Genomic DNA, 21,930 nt, shown 5'->3' on the forward strand with positions numbered 1-21,930 from the left:
TTCTAATTCTTTTTAAGTAATTATTGTTATAACCCCTGCAGAGTCATCTGAATTTAGTGATTTAAACTACATTTTCGGATGGTTCCCAGCGCAGTGCAATTGTCCAGAGGAAGTGTGCACTTCTGGGCAATTATCATGTAAACCCTTACCTGGGAACTTCCCAGAGGGATTTCCTAGCGCATCTTTGGGGTGCCTCCCCAAATCTGTCCCTGTGGGAGCTCAGAAGTAACGGGCCATTAAGTTGGATTTTCTCTTTGCAGATGTTGGCAACAAGTTGTGCATTTCCAGTATGCCCTATTTTTATTTCAATTAGAAAACACATTGTCCAGTAAAAAGGAGACAAATGTTTTCCAGCATTTTCATGAATTGAGATGATTAACTATTCTACCAGAATAAATAATTTACAAGGAAAGTGTATTATAGAATGATTGTTGCAGTGCAATATTTTACATTTCTGGAACACATTTAGTATAAATAACTTTTAATTCTCAGGTTAAATAAGGTCTGACTTTTTAAAAATCATTGCACAGGATATGGACATCACTGGCTAGGCATTTATTGCCCATCCTTAATTGCCATTGAGAAGGCGGTGGTGATCTGCCTTCTTGAACTGCTGCCGACCATGTGGTGTAGGTACATCCACAGTATTGTTAGGGAGGGAGTTCCAGGAGTTTGACCCAGCAAAAGTGAAGGAATGGCAATATAGTTGCAAATTAGGATGGTGAGTGGCTTGGAGGGGAACTTGAAGGTGGTGGTATTGTCATGCATTTTCTGCCCTTGTCCTACTAAATGATAGTGTTCATGGGTTTGGAAGGTGCTATCAAAAGAGACTTGCTGAGTTGCTGCAGTGCACCTTGTATATGGTACACACTGCTGCCACTGTATGTCAGTGGTGGAGGGAGTGAATGTTTCAGATGGTGGATGGGGTGCCAATCAAGTGGGCTGCTTTGTCCTGAATGGTGTCGAGCTTCTTGAGTATTGTTGGAGCTGCATTCATCCAGGCAAATGGAGAGAATTCCATCACACTCCTGACTTATCCGTGTAGATGGTGGACAGGCTTTGGGGAGTCAGGAGGTGAGTTACTCATTGCAGAATTCCTAGTCTCTGACCTGCTCTTGTAGCTACTGTATTTAAATGGCTAGTCCAGTTCAGTTTCTGGTCAATGGTAACCACCAGGATGTTGATAGTGAGGGATTCAGAAATGGTAATGCCATTGAATGTTAAAGGGAAATGGCTGGATTCTCTCTTGTTGGACATGGCCATTACCTGGCACTTGTGTGGCATGAACGTTGCTTGCCACTTATCAGCCCAAGCCCGAATGTTCTCCAAGTCTTTGTGCATTTGGGCATGAACTGCTTCAGTATCTGAGGAGTCGTGAATGGTGCTGAACATTATGCAATCATCAGTGAACACCCCCACTACTGACCTTATGATGGAAGGAAGGTCATTGAGGAAGCAACTGAAGATGATTGGGCCTAGAGCAGTACCCTGAAGAATTCCAGGCACCAATGTCCCAGGAATAAGAACATAGGAACAGGAGTGTGCCAATCAGCCTGTTGAGCCTGCTCCTCCATTCAATTAGATTGTGGCTGACCATCTATCTCAACAACACTTTCCTGTACCATCTCCATATCCCTTGATGTCATTAGATGAACGTGGTCAATGATTGAACTTCCACAGCCCTTTGGGATAGAAAATTCCAAAGATTCACCACTCTCTGAATGATGAAATTCCTCCTCATTTCTGTCTTAAATGGCCTACCCCTTATCCAGAGATTAGACACACCAACCAGGAGAAACATCTTATCTACATCCACCTGCCACGCCCTGTAAGAATTCTGTATGTTTCAATGAGGTCACCCCCTCATTCTTCAAAACTCAAGGAAATATAGAACCAGTCCTCTCCAATCTCTCCTCATAATACAATCCTGCCATCCCAGGGATTAATCTCGTGAACCGCTGTTGCACTCCCTTTATGGTAAGTATATCCCTCCTTAGATAAGGGGACTGACATGATTGACCTATAACAACCACAACCATCTTATTTGTGCTGGGTATGACTCCAACCAGTGGAGAGTTTTCCTCCTGATTCCCATTGACTCCAGTTTTGCTCGGGCTCCTTGATGCCACACTCAGTCAAATGCTGCTTTGATGTCAAGGGCAGTCACTGTCATCCCACCTCTGGAGTTCAGCCTTTTTGTCCTTGTTTGGACCAAAGCTGTAATGAGGTCAGGAGCTGAGTGGCCCTGGAGGAACCCAAATTGAGCATCAGTGAGCAGGTTATTGCTGAGCAAGTGCCCCTTGAAAGCACTGTCAACGACGTCATCCACCACTTGGTGATCAAGGGTAGATTGATGAGCCAGAGCTAGATCTGTCCTGTTTTTTGTGAAACGGACATACCTGGGCAATTTTCCACATTGTCGAGTAGATTCCACATTGTAGCAGTAGTAGAACAGCTTGGCTAGGAAAGTCCTCAGTCCTATTGCTAGAATGCTGTAAGGTCCATAGCCTTTGCAGTATCCAGTGACACAGCCATTTCTTGATATTATGTGGAGTGAATCGAATTGGCTGAAGACTGGGGGCCTCAGGAGGAGGCCGAGATGGATAATCCTCTTGGTACTTCTGGCTGAAGATGGTGCAAACGCTTCAGCCTTGTTTTCAGTACTGATGTGCTAGACTCCACCATCTTTGAGGTTGGGGATACTTGTGGAGCCTGCTCCTCCAGACAGCTGTTTAATTGTCCACCACCATTCATGACTGGATGTGCCAGGACTGCAGAGCTTAGATCTATTCTGTTGGTTGTGGGATCACTTATCTCTGTCTATTGTATGCTGCTTATATGTTTGGACTGCAAATGGTCCTTGTGGTGTAGCTTCACCAGGTTGACATCTGTTTTTTTGATATGCCTGGTTCTGCTCCTTTGAACCAGGGTTGATCCCCTGGCTTGATGGTAATGTTAGAGCGGGGGATATGCCAGTCCATGAGGTTAAAGATTGTGGCTGTATGCAATTCTGCTGCTGCTGATGGCCCACAGTGCCTCATGGATACCCAGTTGTGAGTCACTAAATCTGTTTGAAATCCCACTTAGCATGGTGGTCGTACCACACAACATGATGGAGGGTATCCTCAATGTAAAGATGTGACTTGGTCTCCACAAGGACTGTGCGGTGGTCACTCCTACCGATACTGTCATGGACAGATGCATCGATGACAGGTAAGTTAGTGAGGACGAGGTCAAGTAGGTTTTTCTCTCTTGTTGATTCGTTCACCACCTGACGCAGACCCAGTCTAACAGCTATGTCCTTTAGGACTCGGCCAGCTCAGTCAGTAGTGGTACTACCGAGCCAGTCTTGGTGATGGACATTAAAGTCCTCCACCCAAGTACATTCTGTGCCCTTGCCACCCTCAGTATTTCTTCAAGTGGTGTTCAACATGGAAGAGTACTGATTCATCAGTTGAGGGGTGGGAGAGAGGGGGGAATAGGCAGTAACCTGCAGGAACTTCCCTAGTCCATATATGGCCTGATTCCATAAGACTTCCTGGGGTCCAGAGTTGATGTTGAGGACTCCCAGGGCAACTCCCTCCTGACATTATACCACTGTGTTGCCACCTCTGGGGTGGTGATGGTGGTGTCGAGGACATTATCTTAAGGTATGATTCCACGAGTATGACTATGTCAGGCTGTTGCTTGAATAGTCTGTGAGACAGCTCTCCCAATTTTGGAACAATCCCCCAGATGTTAGTAGGAGGAATTTGCAGTGTTGACAGGGCTGAGTTTACCATTATCATTTCCGATGTCTAGGTTGACACTGAGTGGTCCATCTGGTTTCATTCATTCTAGACTTTGTACCAGTTTGATACAACTCTTAGTGACTTGCTAGGCCATTTAACAGTCAACCACATTGCTGCTAGAACAGCAGATTTCCTTTCCTAAAGGGAATTAGTGAACCAGATGGGTTTTTATTATCAAGACTAGATTTTAATTCCAGACTTTTTTTAAAATATGATTGAATTTAAATTCCACTGTGGGATTTGAACCCATGACCCCAGAGCTTTAGCATAGACTTCTTGATTGCTAGTCCAGTGACATTACCACTATGCCACTGCCTCCACCTCCCCATCAGTTGACTTGTAAGTGTAAGCATGAAATATTTGGATAATTCTCAGTTTGACCAACTGATCTCTTGTTAGAAAAGCAAATACTTTTCCTGTAACACAGTTTTTGAATCCGCCATCACTGAAAATGCTTGAAGCATGGCAACAATGGAACTATTGTGATGGTTAACAAAGAACTACAGGGCTGGATTTCTCATTCTGGGTGCAGCTTTATTGCTATGCAAGTAAACTGAAGTGAATCCATTCTGTGTGTCCCCAGCAATTAACCAGGCCAGTACAGTGTGAGCTAGCACAGAATCATCTTAGATTCAGGAGCCATGAGACAATTATCTTGAATTTGAATAAGAAACAATTTCCTAAAGCACCACTATTGTCAATGTTTCTGTTTTTAACTTAGATGGATCTTACCCACACAAAAAAAAAGCAGGGATCCTTACAGACAGAAGACCACTCTGTTTGGTCACTTATGCACATAATTATACTCGTATTAGCAGATACCAAGAAATCTAGGCTACGTTTACCTTCCCACTTATCTGGAGCAGATGCAGAGCTTATGGGTGTGGGAAGTAAAAGAATGTGGTATGAATATTCTTAGAACAAGTAGTAACAAAATTTAACTCTGAATCCACACTGTACCACTGTACATTAAGATAAGCAATTGACTAGAAAAAAGGTGAAATATTTTGATATGGGGCAAAGTAAAATTTCCAGCAGTAATATAGAGCAATTAATAACATTTGAAAGGTTTGGATTCAAATACAATAATTCTCTTAATCCTACAGAAACAAATGAATTGTCCCTGATGTTAGGGACAGAATGTTATGCCCCCCCACAGAGGGAAGTGATCATGGTGGGGGTTGGAGACTCCACTGCTCTGGGTGGGTAGGGTGGAGGCCAGACTTCTGGCCCCAAGGCCAGCTGAGGCCCTTAAGTAGCCACTTAAGGGTCTCATCCTGCCACCTCTGGTGGAATTCTACACTGGCCAGTAATTGCCATGTAAGACCACCGCACATCAAAATCTGTCAAGTTTGTCTGTGGCATACTAGGAGTGAGAGCCTCATATACAGGCACACTGTGCCCAATTGAGGGACCCAGCATCAGGAAGGGGGGCCCTATAGGAAGGTATCCCCTACTCTGCCTTTGCTGTCGAACCGCACCCCACTCCCTCATACCCCCATCCAACCACACTTAGCTCTCTCTAGGGACCCATGGGCGATCCTTGATGAAAGGCCAAGTGCTAGACTGGCAGCAGCTACCACTCCCAGTGGAGAGCTGCTGGTCTCTGACTTGCCGGCAGCTCTCGGGAGCAGAATTTCTGCTCTGCACCAATTGTAATTCAACAGGAGGCACAACCCCACCCAGGTCCTTACAAGGTTCTGTTGAGTATCCGGAAAATATTCGACACTGGGTTCCAGCCAGTGGACCTGTGCCAGCCTCGAACATTCAATTCCATGCTAGATGTAAACTGAATGTTCAATTCTTCTTTAGATCAAATTATATAGGATATACAGCACAAAAATAAGCCATTCAGACCAAATAGTCCATACCAGCATTTATGCTCCACTCAAGTCACCTCCCATCATTCCTCATCTAAATCTACCATTGTAAACCACTATTCCTTTTTTCCTCATATGCTTGACTGATTTTCTGGTAAACACATCTATATCTTTGGTTTAAACCATTCTCTGTGATAGCACTCTTTGGGGTGGTATAGTGGTATTATCAATGGGTTGGTATTCCAGCAACCCAGGGTAATGCTCTGGGGACCTGGGTTCGAATCCCAATTTTGAATTCAATAAAAATCTGGAATTAAAACTCTGATGATGACCAAGAAACCATTGCCAATTGTAAAAACCCCTCTGGTTCACTAATATCCTTTACAGAAGGAAATCTACTGCCCTTACCTGCTCTAGCTTACATGTGGCTCCAGACCAACAGCAATGTGGCTGACTCTTAAATACCCTCAATTAGGGGTTGGCCTAGCCAGCAACACCCACATCCCATGAACAAATAAAAAAAACCTGATTAAATGCTCCCTCACCACCAAACTTGCTGCAAGTGAGAGAATTAAATCCACCTAGATACTCTAAAACAGTGTTCCTGTTCTAACACTCAAATGTTATTAATTCCAATACTCACAGGTTGTCCTTTGTACCAGAGGGAATTGAATTTTTCCTCATTTCGAAGGCTGAAAGAGGCATCCATGTCCACATCATACATGCGATTTCCAACCACACCATGAGATTCTGGATATAGACCCTGAAATTGAAATTAATGGCATATGACTATTCTGCATTTGTATTTGCAAATGGGGTTCAAGAGAACTGGTTCAAATCAAATTTAGAGTAAATTAAGAGAAATTGTTTTCAGTGGCCGATAGGTTGATGACCAGAGGATATAAAGTTAAAATGGTTGGCAAAAAGACCAGGAGCAATATGAGACAAAACTTTTTTAAAAACATAGTAGTTAAACAAGTGGTTAGGTTTTGAATTGCAGGTTGAAAAAAATTGCAAGGGTATTGGGAAATTAGACCAACTGGACTGCTCTTTGAAAGAGCACATGTGGATAGTTACAATTAACATAACAATCAGACAAGAAATTGGCGTGCACTTTGCTCACTTTACAGGATCCCAAGGGTTATGGTGAGTGCCATGAACACATTCTTTCTTCACCACAAGTGTTCCACTTGCCATACTGGGAAAACAGCTGCATAGGCATTCACAGCCCAGTCCTGAACTGACATCAATCTCTTTGCTTGTTTGTGGTCCTCTATCCAAAATTCTTTTGCGACTGACCACAGCCTGGTAAAAAGTTATTTTTCTTCCCATAGCTAGGAGGAGGAAATTGGCAGATTTCTGCCAGCTACAACTCATTTTTCCCCTCAACAACTCCCACTGCCCCAATTCCCTTCCTAGACTCCCATTATGACCTCAACCATCTTGATGACTTCTTAGGCCAGTGAGTTGCCTCAATTGCCTACAGCTAACAAATTGGGCCAGCAGACTAATATCCCATGTACTCGCCCCTTCAGGCAAATGCAACATACACAGCACGATATCACATCCCAATTCAAGCACAATTCAATTTCCAGAACAAGGTGTCTAATTGCTATAAAATGGATGCATTGCTGATAAGGTGACATTATAGATCACGTTATTGTTATATATCACTCACAATTCTTGGCAATTTCAAGTGGAACTCAGTTAAGTTATAAATACTGTGGCAGCAGAATACTACAATCCTAAAGACTGCAGATACTTCTTAAGTAACAAAATTGACAAAGGCACCACAATACAGATAGCTTTTACAATAAAAATATTAACATCCTAATTAGCATTACAAGAATAGAAAAGGTCAGTCTATACACTATAACTGGTGTTTACAGGAAAAACTAAAAAACTATTCTTCAGCACTGAAGAATAAGATGTAAGTGGAAGAGCAAACAGTGAAGTAGGTAGGAAGGGAATATCATGTAAAAGATTGGTTTTCACTTTGTACTCAGTGGGCAGAATCTACCCATCCCACTGGGGCAGGTCTGAAGAAAATTTTGATATGAGGTCAGCAGGCCAGTGTACCAACATATTCCCAACGCCAGCCAAAGTTGCCAAAGACAAGTTGTCACCAGCGACACGTACTCACCTAGGAGCAGAGTAATTAAGTACCCATTTGTTGGCAGATTGGGGATGGACCTCCCCCACCCCCACTGAGGGCAAAGACCAGCAGGTACCTGGAGGAAGCTTATTGGTGGTCAGCCAGTGGGACCGCAAAGCCTCTGACACTCAATCTCCTCCCCACACCAGTGCGGCAGGGGTCAGCAGGCCACAGACCTTCCTCTGGATGAGTTTCACCACCACCAGGGTGGCCTGGCAGCTGTTGCCACAGTTTTTTTTTTAAATTGAGGCCTCTTCAGAGGGTGTATCAAAATGGAAGTGCCTTCAAAGTTCCCCTCCTGAAGTGGCACTGCCCACTTCACCTGGTGCCAGTGACATTCTTCCAAGTTTGCAGATGCTCTGATTGGGCCTGCAGCCTCAGGAAAACTACCCGCCATCCTTAATTGGAGACCACTCCCAGAGACGGCCAAAAGGATCCCATTGGCTGGGTAAGGACCTGGAATTAGTCCCACCCCTCCATTATTTCTAAAGTTAAGATTTCATACAGTGGGTGCACAAAAAATGTTCAAGTCAGTTGGACTCCTGTGTAATACCGTAATGCTAAGTTGAGGCACAATATTGATTTTCCCTTATTTTAGCATTTAAAAATATTTTCAATTTCTTAAACTGATGAATTTCATAAAATATTTTATTTTAAATGTTTTCTTAAATAAAAGATTTCAAACAAGCTAGCAGCGCCACCTATGTTGAGGTACAATGGTTTTTATATGCTCTATCCATATTAATCAATAGCTGTGTGTCAACACACAGGAGAGAAATTTGTTCGTGCAGACATCGACATTCTTTATGCAGCCATTGAGTCCAAAGTGAAGTCCACTACAGATACCATTTTTTTGAATCATATTCTCTTTCTACCTACTTCATGGTTTCCTCTTTCACACAAATCCTGTTCCTCACTGCTGCTCTTTTAGTTTTTCCTGTGAACACCAGTTATGATGACATTTTCTGCTCATGAAAAGCATAGAAGCAGCATTACATAGAGCTACATCAATTCCACAGGGGCAGACAGCACTGCAATCACAGAACTACTCAAATAAACCAGCAATTGAAAATAAAAACACCAGTGCTACAAATGGCTATGACATGGAAAAAGAGCAAAGAATGGACTGGCATTTCTATAACCACAAATATTTCTTATACATTTCCAAGTGCTTCATATACAATTAATTACACATGAAGTGCAGTGAATGCTTGAAAGAGATCAGAAAATTAAAAACAAGTTTTAAAAGATAATGAATGACTGGTAGGTCTTCTGTCCAGAGCGCTGGAAATTTAATGTATCTGCTTATTTCTCACACGTCTGCTTTCCTGGCACACTGTTCACACTCTGACTTAGAAACATGGCATTACTTTGTACACACAGTTGTTTGGGAAATACTGGAACTTGTGTAAAACCACGTTTTTTAGATAAAAGAAAATACTGAATAAATTCTGAGCAATTTTCATAACAACTTGAGAGAACTGACTTTCAGCAGTTCAGTGACTAATACTTGAATGCGGCATTTGAAGGAACAAAACATTTATTATCAGTGTGGAGAGCATGCAAGTTTATCATTGACTGGAACAAACCCACTCGTGCTGTACTGGACTTCCACGTTGACACTGAGGAAACTGTTGCTCTCCTATACCGATACTGCACACTAAACTAAACTTCACTGAGGGAATGAGAACCTCTAATGAAAGAAAATCTTGCTCTATATATTTGTGGCTAGTATGAGCTAAATTTTTATGCTGGTTGAAATTTTGTCCCATTAAGCCTGGAGGCATGCAGCGAGCAGAATAACTCTCAGCTATAAATAAGCTGAGTATATTGGAGAACTTATGTAGGTTTTAAAAGGATTGTTTAATTATTTTATTGAAACTTCTATTTTGCCCAAACTATTTGATGCCTTTTTTCCAAAAAGACAATATGTTTGCCAATCGCACATTATGTTGTTTGTCGGCTAAGGAGATGATCATGGTACCTGTTTGGTAGGAACAATTCTTTGGAACTAGGCACAGGTGGAATGTGAAGATCAGTGGTAAAGCTTAAAGGGAGAATAAGGACTAGGGTTAGCGATGCAGGTAGCGGGGCTGTACTAGACTGGTTTGCTAAAGAAAGAAAATTAAATAAAAGTAAAATCAAGCCTGAAAGTGAAACATAGATAGCCCCAGAAGTGGAGTACAGGTGGTTGTGGAATAGAAGTACAGGGCAGAGTGTGCTCCTTAAGCAAAGTCTGACATGTGTGGGCACTGGGCATCTCTACAACAATGTCATATAAATAGAAGAGCAGATCATCTCCTAGCTACTTAAGCCCTAGGAACACATAATCCATTCAGCTCAAAAACTCACTACATTCAAAGAAACACTATGATAACCGTTCGTCTTTTGGTTAGAATCTGCACCTTAATAGTCACTTGTTGAAAACCATTGAGCACAGTAGGATAAGTTCATTATAAGTGATACAAAGTGCATTAACTTTTCTTACCAGTCTTTATCAATATGTGGTATGAGTAATTACCCAAGGAGTCGAGGTGGCATTTTTCAGCAACCTTTTCCCCTGACTACAAGTAGTCTGCACCTCCTAAATCTCATCTAATTCTAAATCTCATCTCATTCAGCAGGACCTCAAGAAGATCAACAAAAAAAAAATGGATGTTCTGTGCCTAAATGGATTTTTTAAATGTATTTGGCTCTTTGCAACTATGCACAAAGTTCATTAGGACTATGGAATAAGCTAACAGAAACAGTGACACAAGCAGAATTTAAAGCAACTAACTATTGGGCAGGGAAATGAGAATAAACTCTCACAGTTCAATGGGCTAAAGGATTTCCTTCTATACAAGACAGGTGGCACCTTATTGGGTTGACCACGTCACTTGAAATGCAAACCTTTTTCAGGTTTGTGTCTCAATTAAGTATGATGGATGAGGTGAATTCATAATTCAGTATGAATTATTCTTGAATTTTAAAATTGTGATTCTCTTGTGTAAAAATGTAAGTGAAACAAGATAAATGTAATTACACTTTATATTTAGATTACTTAGAATAACAATGCCAATGACAACTCTTTAAACTAAATGAAACCTCTTGCGGTTGAGATATAATGTACCACGAAGATCTGTCAACTTCAAAAACAGCTTCATTAGCATACATCCAATATCATGAAACAGCACAAGCTTACTTACTGTGACAATCGTGTAGTGGTTAGGGAAGGTTTTGGTCGGGTACACTGGTATCATATATGGAGCATGCACGCCACAGGTATCTGCCAAGAATCATGATAAACAGAATAAACATTTTTTTATTCCGTCTTTTATATTTCACTGCAAGTAAGTTCATTTGTCAACATAAACCTGGAGTTTGGAAAGGCATTTAACACTCTCATGCAAGACTTGGGTTGATGGAATAGATACTGGTGTACTAGATTGGATCAGCAATTAGCCAGTTGCTGGACAACATTGTGTTTGAGCGTGTGCGGAGATATCCTGCTGTCAGTGCTGCAACACAAAGCTCGGTGTTGGGATTGCTATTGTTTATAATTTTTACAAACTGATGTGGAAGGTGAAATCACTTTTAAAGTTAGGAAAATAATTTGTAAAGTACAGCAATTTTGCTTCTTTACTTGCAAAAAAAGGTAACCTATCTTAGTAATTCATTTATCTGGTTTTAGTAACCTGTTCAGCTGGTGTGCGACCACTACAAACGCATCCTGCAGGTCTACGCACAGTCCCCAGGGAGTGTACAACTCCTGCGTTCTCAGTCGGTCTCAGATCCCTAACTTATTCCAGGGTCCACAGAAGCTGCAGGGATGGCTCCTCGGGGAAATGGGCTACATGCAGAGGATGTGGCTGATGACACCCGTGCGGTGGCCTCAGACTGCAGCAGAGCGAAAGTATAACGAGGCTCATGCTGCAATTTGCAACTTGGTGGAGGAAACCATTGGGATGCTGAAAATGAGGTTCCGGTGCCTGAACCTGTCTGGTGAAGCCCTGCAATATAGTCCACAGAGGGTGTCAAGCATCATTGTCGCCTGCTGCAGACTTTACAACTTGGCACTGCAACAGGGAGAGCAGCTGACTGAGGAAGAGATGGAGGAGCTCTACGCCTCCTCCAATGAAGACAACATCAACGGGGATGAGCGTGAGGACGTCCCTGAAGGTGAGGATGATGGGTGATGAGGCCATTGCACTGGCCAGATAGGGCATGAGCTCTGGAGGCCCTCATAGCTGCTAAATTTGTGGAGGAGACACCATAGATCCTTACATTGCATCTGTGAACGTTTGACTCCAGTCTGGCTGATAGCAGCATGCATACCCTCTATGAAAAGGCTCCTGCTATGGAGGCCCTAATAGTCAATTGATTCCAGGGTGATGACAATATGCAGTGAGGACATTCCATAGATCTTCACATAGACACTTGAGAATTTCTGACTCCTGTCTGGCCGAGGGCAGCTGGCTTGTGCTCCGTGATCAGGCTCATATCATGGAGACGCAGCTGTGAAACTTTAAATGCACCTGATCCTTTGTCGACCTTCAGCACCTGAACCCTTCAGGAGCAGAGTGTCACTGGTCACAGATGCTGGTGTGATGGGGGCCAGCCCCACCTTAAAGATGCTGAGAGCACACAGAGAGAATGATGGAACTCTGTGATGCCTGCCCACTACATTCTGGTAGCAATGCCAAGCACCATCGAGGTGCAGACATCAATAACGTTTCCAGGGGGTGTGAGGCTGGACCATCGCTTTGATCTGAAGGATGCACAAAGGAAAGGGAAGAGGCCCTGGACTGAGACACCTGTCTTTATCTTGTGACACAAGCCCTGCTCATCAGAACAAGGACCATAGGCAAAGAGGCATTCTTGGGAGTTTATTTACAATAGTGAATATTATATACAAGTGATTAACACCGTGCCCAGGCTGTGCAACTACATCTTCTTAGCCTTCCTAACGCTACTGCTGCATCTTGGCGTCCTCTGGAGAGCTAGGACCTGGAGAGCACCGGCCTACTTTCGGGGTACTGCTGTGTGGCCTGTGGAGCTGGAGCTGCTGGAGTCACAGGAAGAGGGAATTCAGATGTGACTTGCAATCTGAGGATTGCGGCGGACATCTGTTCCTGATGTTCCTGAGCTTGCCTTTGCAGCTCCAACAACTGAGGTATGACTGAGAACAGAGGCTTGTCCTTTTTCAGCACTTGGTGGCTGCCCTCTTTTATAGGGTACTGGCGCTGGCCACAGCTATCACAGCCTCCTAAGCTGGATTAGTGATGTTGCTCCCCCTCGTGCTGGCAGAACAGGGGTGGAGGACATCACAGCAGGCCTCCACAGCATCCAAGGGCGCTCAAGGGACGCATCATTAAACCAGAGTCTGTAGTCTTCTTGCCTTTTGGGGCCACGTCTCCTTTGATGTGGTGCTGGGCTGGAAGCAGTCAGAGGTGTGCACACAGCACTTCAAATATGGCGCCCAGTGTGATGAAGTGGTGAGGTGATGGCATGGCGGACGAATGAGAGCCCACCTGGCATCAAAATGGCGTGTTTCCCAGGAATGCATGATTAATGAGGCAGGATTGGGATGATATGATATGAAAAGCCGGCATTGCGGCCAGCGGGTAAAACGTCTTTTTTCTCCACCCGCTACCGCACTTAGCAGAAATCTGGGATGATTCAGCCCCTCGTCTAACTCCTGAGGAACTATGCAACTGTCACCCCTTGATTGCGGCCCTCTCCCAATCCTAACAACCCTCGCACCCTGACACCCCACCCCCACTAACTCCTTGACCCAGCCCCCAACACCCGATTTCACCCCTGACCCCCAACAACCGCCCCCACCCCCAACAAACCAAACCTGACTAGCCCCAACCTGACAGCCTTTCCCAACCCGACCCGAGTAAACCCCAACCCACCTGCTACCTTACGTCATCTACCTGCCCACTTACACATTTATACATATTTACCCACTTATTCACTGACACACTGAGAACATTTACACACTTACCACAATACCACAGCTAGTGCCATATAAAGGGGTCTTTCCCCGACACTCCAGCTCTTCAAAGGATTGCACACTCATCATTTCTGGAGGAGCCAGGCTCGGAAGACCCGGCCAGAAATGTGGAGCATTCCTTAGGCACAGCAAAGTTGGAGCAGAGCAGCAATCCGATGATGATTGCCGCTCCTCTGAAGAACGGGGCCAATATAACAAATGGTACAGTGTGAATTCATTTAATTCTAAGAAAATCATATGGAATAAGGCTACTCTGAATGTAAAACAGAAAGTTGGTTGACTTGCTGAATGTCCCACGTAAATAGCTCATGTTTTATTTGAATGTGCCTGATTACATGAAAGTCTGTATATTTTTTTTCCTAAATGTGTTGTGATCCACCAGTCATTGCCTGCTCCAGTCGATCACAGCAAAAACAGTTAGGGGGACAAAGCATTGATCGACAGTAACCCAATTACAAATAGGGACACCATGAAAAGAAAAATTGAAGAAGGAACAGATTTGAAATGTAAGCCATTTAAATTTAAGTTTTTAAAATTAAAAGCACTTTAGTTAGACATTTTATCTTCGGTATTCCAATCACTACAATGACATCTTTGTATAAGAGATGACAATTTTTTTTTCAAGTATTCGAGGAAGTTCTGAAAATCAAGAAACTCTGAGGGCTAAATTGAACAGCCCCAAAGACCGGTATGGGGATCGTGATGCATGATTATCCCACCCCCATTGGTTGAAATGCAGGCAGCATGCCAGCTTCGTGCTGCCTGCTTATTAAAATCATCTCAGCATGCAGCCAGCATTAGCTATGCACTTCATTGTTGCACACCTCGGCACGGGGCCTCAAAATTGTAACAGTTTAGCATTTCTTAAAGCTAGCCTGCATTGCTTACAGTTAGCCCACACCTCTTAAAGGAAAGCTGCAGTATGTTTGGTGCTGGGAGTCATGCAGGAAGTGATTCTCACCTAGAAAACAGTGAAAATTAACATGGAAGAGAAGGGCTTCCAATGCTGCACTGAAGGTCTTGGTGGAGGTGGGAAGGAGGTACCATAGGGAACCAGGGGACCCTCCTGACACATAGCCCATAAGCAGTGGAAACAGATAACCATGGAAGTCAATGTCAAGAGTCTAGCCCTGAGGACCTGGATGCAGCACAACAACCTCGCATGAGTGACGAAGGTCAGTGAACACATCTTCAAATGTCATATCCCATCAGCTACACCATTAGCTTTACACACTGCTCAATGCATCACACACTCATCACTCACCCACTAACAAACCTCACTCAGGACTCAGACATTACATTTATATGCTCCACCGCACATTCACACACAACACTGCTGCAAGTCTCACACCCGCATCTCACAGCTGATGTATACTGTCAGCAATTCAACCATGAATGGCACATTCCCCGAATATATTGGACCACACTCAATGACACATTCCCTCTCACTTGCAGGACAATGTGGAGCACGACCAATGGCAGCAGGATCTAACCAAAGAGGGACAGGCACCTTGGCATGCCCATGGAGAAAACGGTGTTGGTAATTATTGCTAAGGCCATGGCCAGCAGTGGAGCTAAAACCACAGAAAATGATGATAACATCATACTTAATAACTCCTTCTCGCATCCAACTCCCTCCTCAGCCCACAATCTCTTCCAACTCGGTAGCTGCAAATGATGTAGGAAGCATACATCTCTTACTTCCACCAACCCCCACCCACCTTCCGCCTTCACCATAACCTTACCCTTGTTCCTTTCTCCTTCTAGATACTCAAGAGCTGCAACCTGGCCAGGCAATAGAGGAATAGCAAGAGTGATATAGACACATTGTCATTTGATTTCACACTCACAGGTACCACCAGCAGAATTAGAGGATTGGAATAAAGGCAGGATCTGTGCAAGGTGAGAGACTGGGCATGAATGGCCTGTAGCCAAGGCAAGGGGCAAAAATATTGCAGTCGCCAGGTCACCAGAGGGTACATTCGCAATGAGTTCTGCTGCAGAGGACTCAGATGAGGACTTCAATGAGACAGGCTACAGAAGAAAGCTAGTGGGCGTACACAATTAAATGCTCACTGTTTTGGCAAACCTGTTAGAAAGCGTGCATTAAATGGCAACGAAAATGGATGAGTCCAACACCAACTCGGCACAGTATTTTGAGCAGCACTTCAAGTCCATTCTTTCCAACACGAAACTTATGGCCAATTCTGTTCACACATTTGTGAATGCAACCACAACATTTACTCCACTGAAAATTTACTTAGATAAACTGTGGAAATGTATGAGTCACAGGCTCAAGATTTGATGGTTAAACATGAAACATTAATAGATTTAAAATCATAGCAAAGTTACACCACAAGAGGAGGACATTTGCTCTGTTGTATCCATGCCGACTCTCTTTAATAACTACTCAGCTAGTCCCACTCCCCACCCTTTCTCTGTAGCTCTGCAAACTGTTTCTCTTGGCTACTTATCCAATTCACTTTCAAAAATTGCAAAGGAATCTGCCTACGCTCTCAGACAGTGTATTCCAGATCTAACCACTCAGTGTATAAATAAGTTTTTCCTCAGCTAACATCTGGTCCTTTTGCCAATCACCTTAAATCAGTGTCCTCTGATTCTGAACCCTTCCACCAATGAGAATAGTTTCTCTCTACCCACTCTTCCCAGATGCTTCATGATTTTGAACATCTCTGTCAAATCTCCTCTTAACCTCTCTTCTCTAAGGAGAACAACCCCAACTTCGCCAATCTATCTCTATAACTGAAGTTTCTCATTCTCAGAGCCACACTTGTAAATCTTTTCTGCACCCTCTCCAATGTATTCACATCCTCCTATAGTGTGGTGCCCAGAATTAAATACAAAACTCCAGTTGTGGCCAAACCATAACTCCCTTACTTTTGTTATGTCTCTTATTTATAAGCTTAGTTCTCAAGCTATTCAAGTAACATTGTAAATTAGGAGAAAAGAGCAGCTGAGGTCTATAAACATTATAATATCCAAGATTTTATCCTCCTCTCTAATAGATTTATATATATGTGTATACAAGATAAATGATTCAATTTTCTTGGCCATTATTTGGCTTCATTGTAAACACTGCTGGTCAAGTTGGAAGTTTGAGCCACACCAACCTTTGGAACATTCTGAACATTTTGTAAGGACATTTTTCTTTTAAATAATCCATATTTGTTCCTATTCCAATTGGCTCTGATACACAACATCCATCAACTTAAAGATTAAAATGAAACATCATCACCATCACAATTAATTTTTAAGACATAACTTGTAGGCTGCCAGGAAAATCTATGGTCTAATGCATGACCAATAAAATAGCCGATACGTGGAATGGCTTTGAACATCTTGCACGATGCAAGAGACTTGCATCATGAGAACAAATTGAAGTGGATTTGTGGGAAGGGAGAAGGAGTTTAAGCAATAATTATCAAAATACATTTACATAAACAAGAGAATAGAATATATTTGTTCTTCTCCCTTTTATTGCTACTTACTCAGTTTGTCTATGACAGGCACAGAACTCTTCCACTTCTGCAAATAATCAAATCTGAATCCATCTAATGAAAACAAGATGACAGGAGGCCGAGAATACCTGTAAAAATGAGAATATTGGATTGAAATTCAGATTTAAAGTTTTACAATATTTTCAGAAAAACAAATACTAAATGAATTCAGAAATTCAAATACATTTTTCTCTGATGTTTTTATTTATGTATGAAATAACCAACATTTTCATATCTCATTCAGGAATTCCTTGCTTAACATCATCCCGGGGCACTGGCATCAATACTGGGGTAGAAGAGAGCTGTTCCGGTGGGATGAGCTTCACTTGAACCATGCTGGGACCAGTGTTCTGGCGAATCAAATAACCAGGGCTGTTATCTAGGCAATGATACCCAGAGCATGACAGGAAGAGACAGAGTGTCCAAACATAAAAGCAAAATATAAACAGCAGCAAATAGGGTTAAAGGGGGGAAAAAATGAAAAAAAAGGCAAAATTAAAGGCTCTTTACTTAAATGTACATCGTATTCGGAACAAAATAAATGAATAAACGCAACAAATAGAGGATAATGAGTATGATCTTATAACCATTGTGGAGACATAGGATGGGGGGGAGAGTGCAGGAGTAGGCACGGGCACACACATCCCCAATTGGGGGTGCGCTGCCATTTTAAATAGGCAGGCCAATTAAGGGCCGCCCAGTGTGACGACCGCCAGGAAGCGTTATTCGTTCTCTGTGCGGGCAGTGGGGGGGTGGGGGGAATTCCCTCAGCCGGGAGTGCGCGAATGAGCACACTGCTCTCCCTGAAGCTAAGTGCTGCCTCAGGGAGATTAGCTCAAATTAAAACTTTTAAGGTAAATGTTTAAAAAATTTCCCTGACATGTACCCTCATGTAACACTGTCACATAAATTGGGACATGCCCATTACTTTAACTCAAACCTTTATTAAGTATTTAAAAGCCCTCATGAAACCTCATCCCGCCCGTGGATAAGATTTCATGCTTTTTCTTAAGCCTGCGGGGCTCCCGACTTGCCCACCAGCCCTAAAGGTTGAACGGACAACCCTGTCAATTACTTAAATTAGTTTATTAATGGCTTCAATTGGCCAGGGTCAGCGAGCGCACAGCTAACTTGGCTGTGCTCCTGCCAACCTGAAAATGGAAATGATGCGGGGTGACGTCGGGAGTTCCGCACGATGTCATCCCACGTCATTTTACGCGTCGGTGAGCAGGCCTCGCCTCCTGCTCGCCAACCTAATGATCCTGCCCATGGTTACAAGGAGATCAAAGTTGGGAACTAAATATTCAGGGGTGTGTGACTTTTTGATAGGACAGGCAGGAAGGAAAGGGTGGTGGGGCAGCCTCGTTAGTACAAGATGGAATAAGTACGATAGCAAAAAATGATCTTGGATCGGAGGATGTAGAGTCCAGATGAGTGGAGATAAGGAATAACAAGGGGAAGAAGATACTGGTGGGAGGAGTCTATAGGCCTTAACAGTAGATATGCTATGGGACAGAGAATAAATCAGGACATAATGAGGGCATGTAAAAAAGGCAATACATTAATCATGGAAAATCAAACTGGCAGAGGTAACCACAAGCAAGAATTCATAGAGTGTATTTAGACAGTTTCCTAGAACAAAATGTTGTGGATCCAACAAGGGTCAGGCTACGTTGGATCTGGTAATGCGAAATGAGGCAGGTTTAATAAATGACCTCAAAGTAAAAGATTCCCTAGAAAACAGTGACAGAATAAGGTGGAATTTATCATTCAGTTTGAGAGTGAGAAACTTGGGTAGGAAACAACTGTGCTAAACTTAAATAAGGGTAATCACAGATGAATGAGGGCAGAGTTGGCTGGAGTGGACTGGGAAAGGAGTTTTGCAGAAAAGACGGTTGATGAACAATGGCAGACGTTTAAGAAAATAGTTCATGACTCACTACAAAGATATATCCCAATGAGGGAGAAGGATTCAAGGAAGGGGATAAACCATCCATGGTTAACCTAAGAAATTAAGGATAGTATCAGATTGAAAAAAAACATACAATGTGGCAAAATTAGTGGTAAGCCAGAGTGTTGGGCAAGTTTGAAAAACAAACAGAAGATGACCGAAAAAAAAGAGAAAATAAACTTTGAGAGTAAACTAGCAAGTAATATAAAAACATTCAGTAAGAGCTTCTTTAAATATATAAAAAGGAAGAGAGAGGCCAACGTGAACATAGGCCCCTTAGAGAACGAGGGCGGGGAGATAATAATAGGGAACCAGGAAAAGGCAGAGGAGTTGAATAAATATTTTGCCTCAGTCTTCAGTAGAAGACACTAATAGCATTCCAAAACTAAATAATCAAGGGGCAAAAGGAGGGAGGGAATAAATACAAAAACTATCACTAGAGAAAACATGCTAGGGAAACTAATGGAGCTAAAGGACGATAAGCCCCCTGAACCTGATAGGTCGCATCCTAGAATATTAAAGGAAGTAGCTACAGAGATAGTGGATGCATTGGTAGTAATCTTCCAAGAATCCTTTGATTGGAAAACTGCCAATGTTTTGCAATGTTTTTGCAACTGCCTTATTAAAAAAGGGAGACAAAAACAGATAACTACAGGGCAGTTAGCTTAACTTTCATCATTGGGAAAATGTTAGCATCCATTATAGAGGAGGTAATGCATAATAAGCAGGGTCAACATTTTTCAACCCATGGATGAAGGGGTGATTGCAAGCATCAAGGACTATTGCCAAAGAAGAACTTTTTGAAGGCCATCAGGGAAATGGAAGGTGACAATGCCCCTACCCTATAGGAATTTTGGAAGAATTATAACATCTTTAAAGCCATTGAAAACATCTGTGTGGCATGCAACGAGGTTACCTCATCCAATATGAACGGTGCGTGGAGGAAGTTGTGGCCAGAATGTCTTAAAACCAAAGGCTACATGGAGCTTATTGAGAAAAATCCAAGAGACGATTGTACAAATAGGCAAGCAAATTGGACTGGATGAGCTAAACACTGAGGATATTGCAGAGTTTTTTGTCTCTGATGCAGAGGCATGCCTACCGAGGAACTGAAACAAATGGAATAATAGAGGGCTGTAGAGGGGTGGGATGATGAGCAAGAAGAACAACCAGCCAAGACATTTAGCTCAAAATCACTTGCTGATGCCTTAAAAAAGCTTGAAGCTACAATGGCCATCTTTGCTGAAGAAAACTCTGATAGGGAATAGTTCAAGAGTAAACAGAAATATTAACAGTACAGTCAACTGCTACAAGGAGCTCCATAGAGAACAGGAAAAAGAAAAAGTTCAGCTATCAGTGGAAAGCCTCAGTGCAAAAAACCCTTCAAAAGATGCTTCAAGGGGTTCAACTAACACTCCTCAAAAAACCCTTCTAATAGACCTCCCAAACAGTCCTCCCAACCTCCATCAGTAATGGGGGTCCTGGGTGATGTTTCCTTTCACTAACCAAGCAACATTGAGGCAAAATGAAAATCTTCTATCCAAACTGTGACCTGAGAGTTATGACCTAGGCTTTGAACAATTTCCTCTTCCCTTTCAATTATTTCTGGGTGATCCACAGGGCAGGATTCTAAGGGTAAAAGCAAAATACTGCAGATGCTGGAAATCTGAAACAAAAACAAAAATTGCTGGAAAAACTCAGCAGGTCTGACAGCATCTGTGGAGAGAAAGACAGAGTTAACGTTTCGAGTCCGTATGACTCTTCTTCTGATTCTATGGATGGCGGACTTTCCTGTCCCACCAAAAAAGTTGCCAAAAAACTTGTCCCCACTCTGGCAGTTGACCCCCCAGCTATTCAACACTGAGAAGCATTAATTGACTTGAGATAGGCCTTCTGCTCCCATCTGGGGAGAAGGTCCTGCCTCTGAGTGCAGCCAGTCAATCTAATCAGCAGTTGGCTCTCTGGTCCCAGCAGTGCCAGCAGGAACTGTGGCCACTTCAGGGGCTGCATCCAGTCCCCAAAGAAGAACCAGGAGCCACAGGACAGATAAGTTGGGGGCGTTCTCAGCAGGGCCAGGATAGGAGGCCCAGGGGTGGGCGCGGGGGAGAGGTTAGGGGCAGACCTTCAATCGGAAAAGGAGGCCCATGAAGCATGCACTCCTCCTTTCCTGCCCAAGGCCAAAGCAGGCTTACCTGTCAGTCTTTTCACCCATCGCCAACCTATCCTGCTAGCTGAAAAATTGCAGCCAGGCAGGGGGTGGGCCTTAAGTGGCCATTGTGAGCCTCAATTGGCACAAGGACAGGCAGGCCACCTGAGCTTTTGTGTGCTGCCCATTAAATCACAGTCAGGTAGGTGGCGAGAAAGGAAGCAACAGAATTTTACAGGCCCTTTGGCACATGCAAACCCACCAGCAGGGGACCTTAAAATTCTGTCCAGTTCAGCAGTCAAAGGTCACAATAAGAGCAGCCCAAGAACCATTGATCTTCTTATCCCCCTCTCTCCATATAAAAGCAGTTAATTTCTCCACAGTGCCTTCCCTAATGGCTGAGCCAAGATCTTGAGCTCAGCATCTAAGCCTATGAAACAGGTCATCAAAATGTGCACATACTGCCATAAAAGGAAGGGATAACCAAGCATTATACAGTTTTGTTCATCAGATTGCTCATAACCAAGCTTCATGAGCTCCCCGTAAAG

The 21,930-nt window shown here is 43.2% G+C and overlaps 1 protein-coding gene across 2 annotated transcripts in view; it reads right to left on the bottom strand.

The window, feature by feature from the left end:
• LOC121277844 (venom phosphodiesterase 2-like) overlaps positions 1-21,930 on the bottom strand; it is a 177,861-nt gene that overhangs the window by 87,153 nt on the left and 68,778 nt on the right. For both annotated transcript variants that reach the window (XM_041187534.1, XM_041187535.1), the window contains exons 5-7: positions 17,277-17,374; positions 10,955-11,034; positions 6,255-6,374 (exon numbers count right to left, since the gene is read on the bottom strand). In XM_041187534.1, coding sequence (XP_041043468.1) covers positions 6,255-6,374; positions 10,955-11,034; positions 17,277-17,374 — 298 coding nt within the window. The remainder of the gene's footprint in view (positions 1-6,254; positions 6,375-10,954; positions 11,035-17,276; positions 17,375-21,930) is intronic.

Source organism: Carcharodon carcharias, chromosome 5 (assembly GCF_017639515.1).
Source record: "Carcharodon carcharias isolate sCarCar2 chromosome 5, sCarCar2.pri, whole genome shotgun sequence".
Taxonomy (NCBI): Eukaryota; Metazoa; Chordata; class Chondrichthyes; order Lamniformes; family Lamnidae; genus Carcharodon; species Carcharodon carcharias.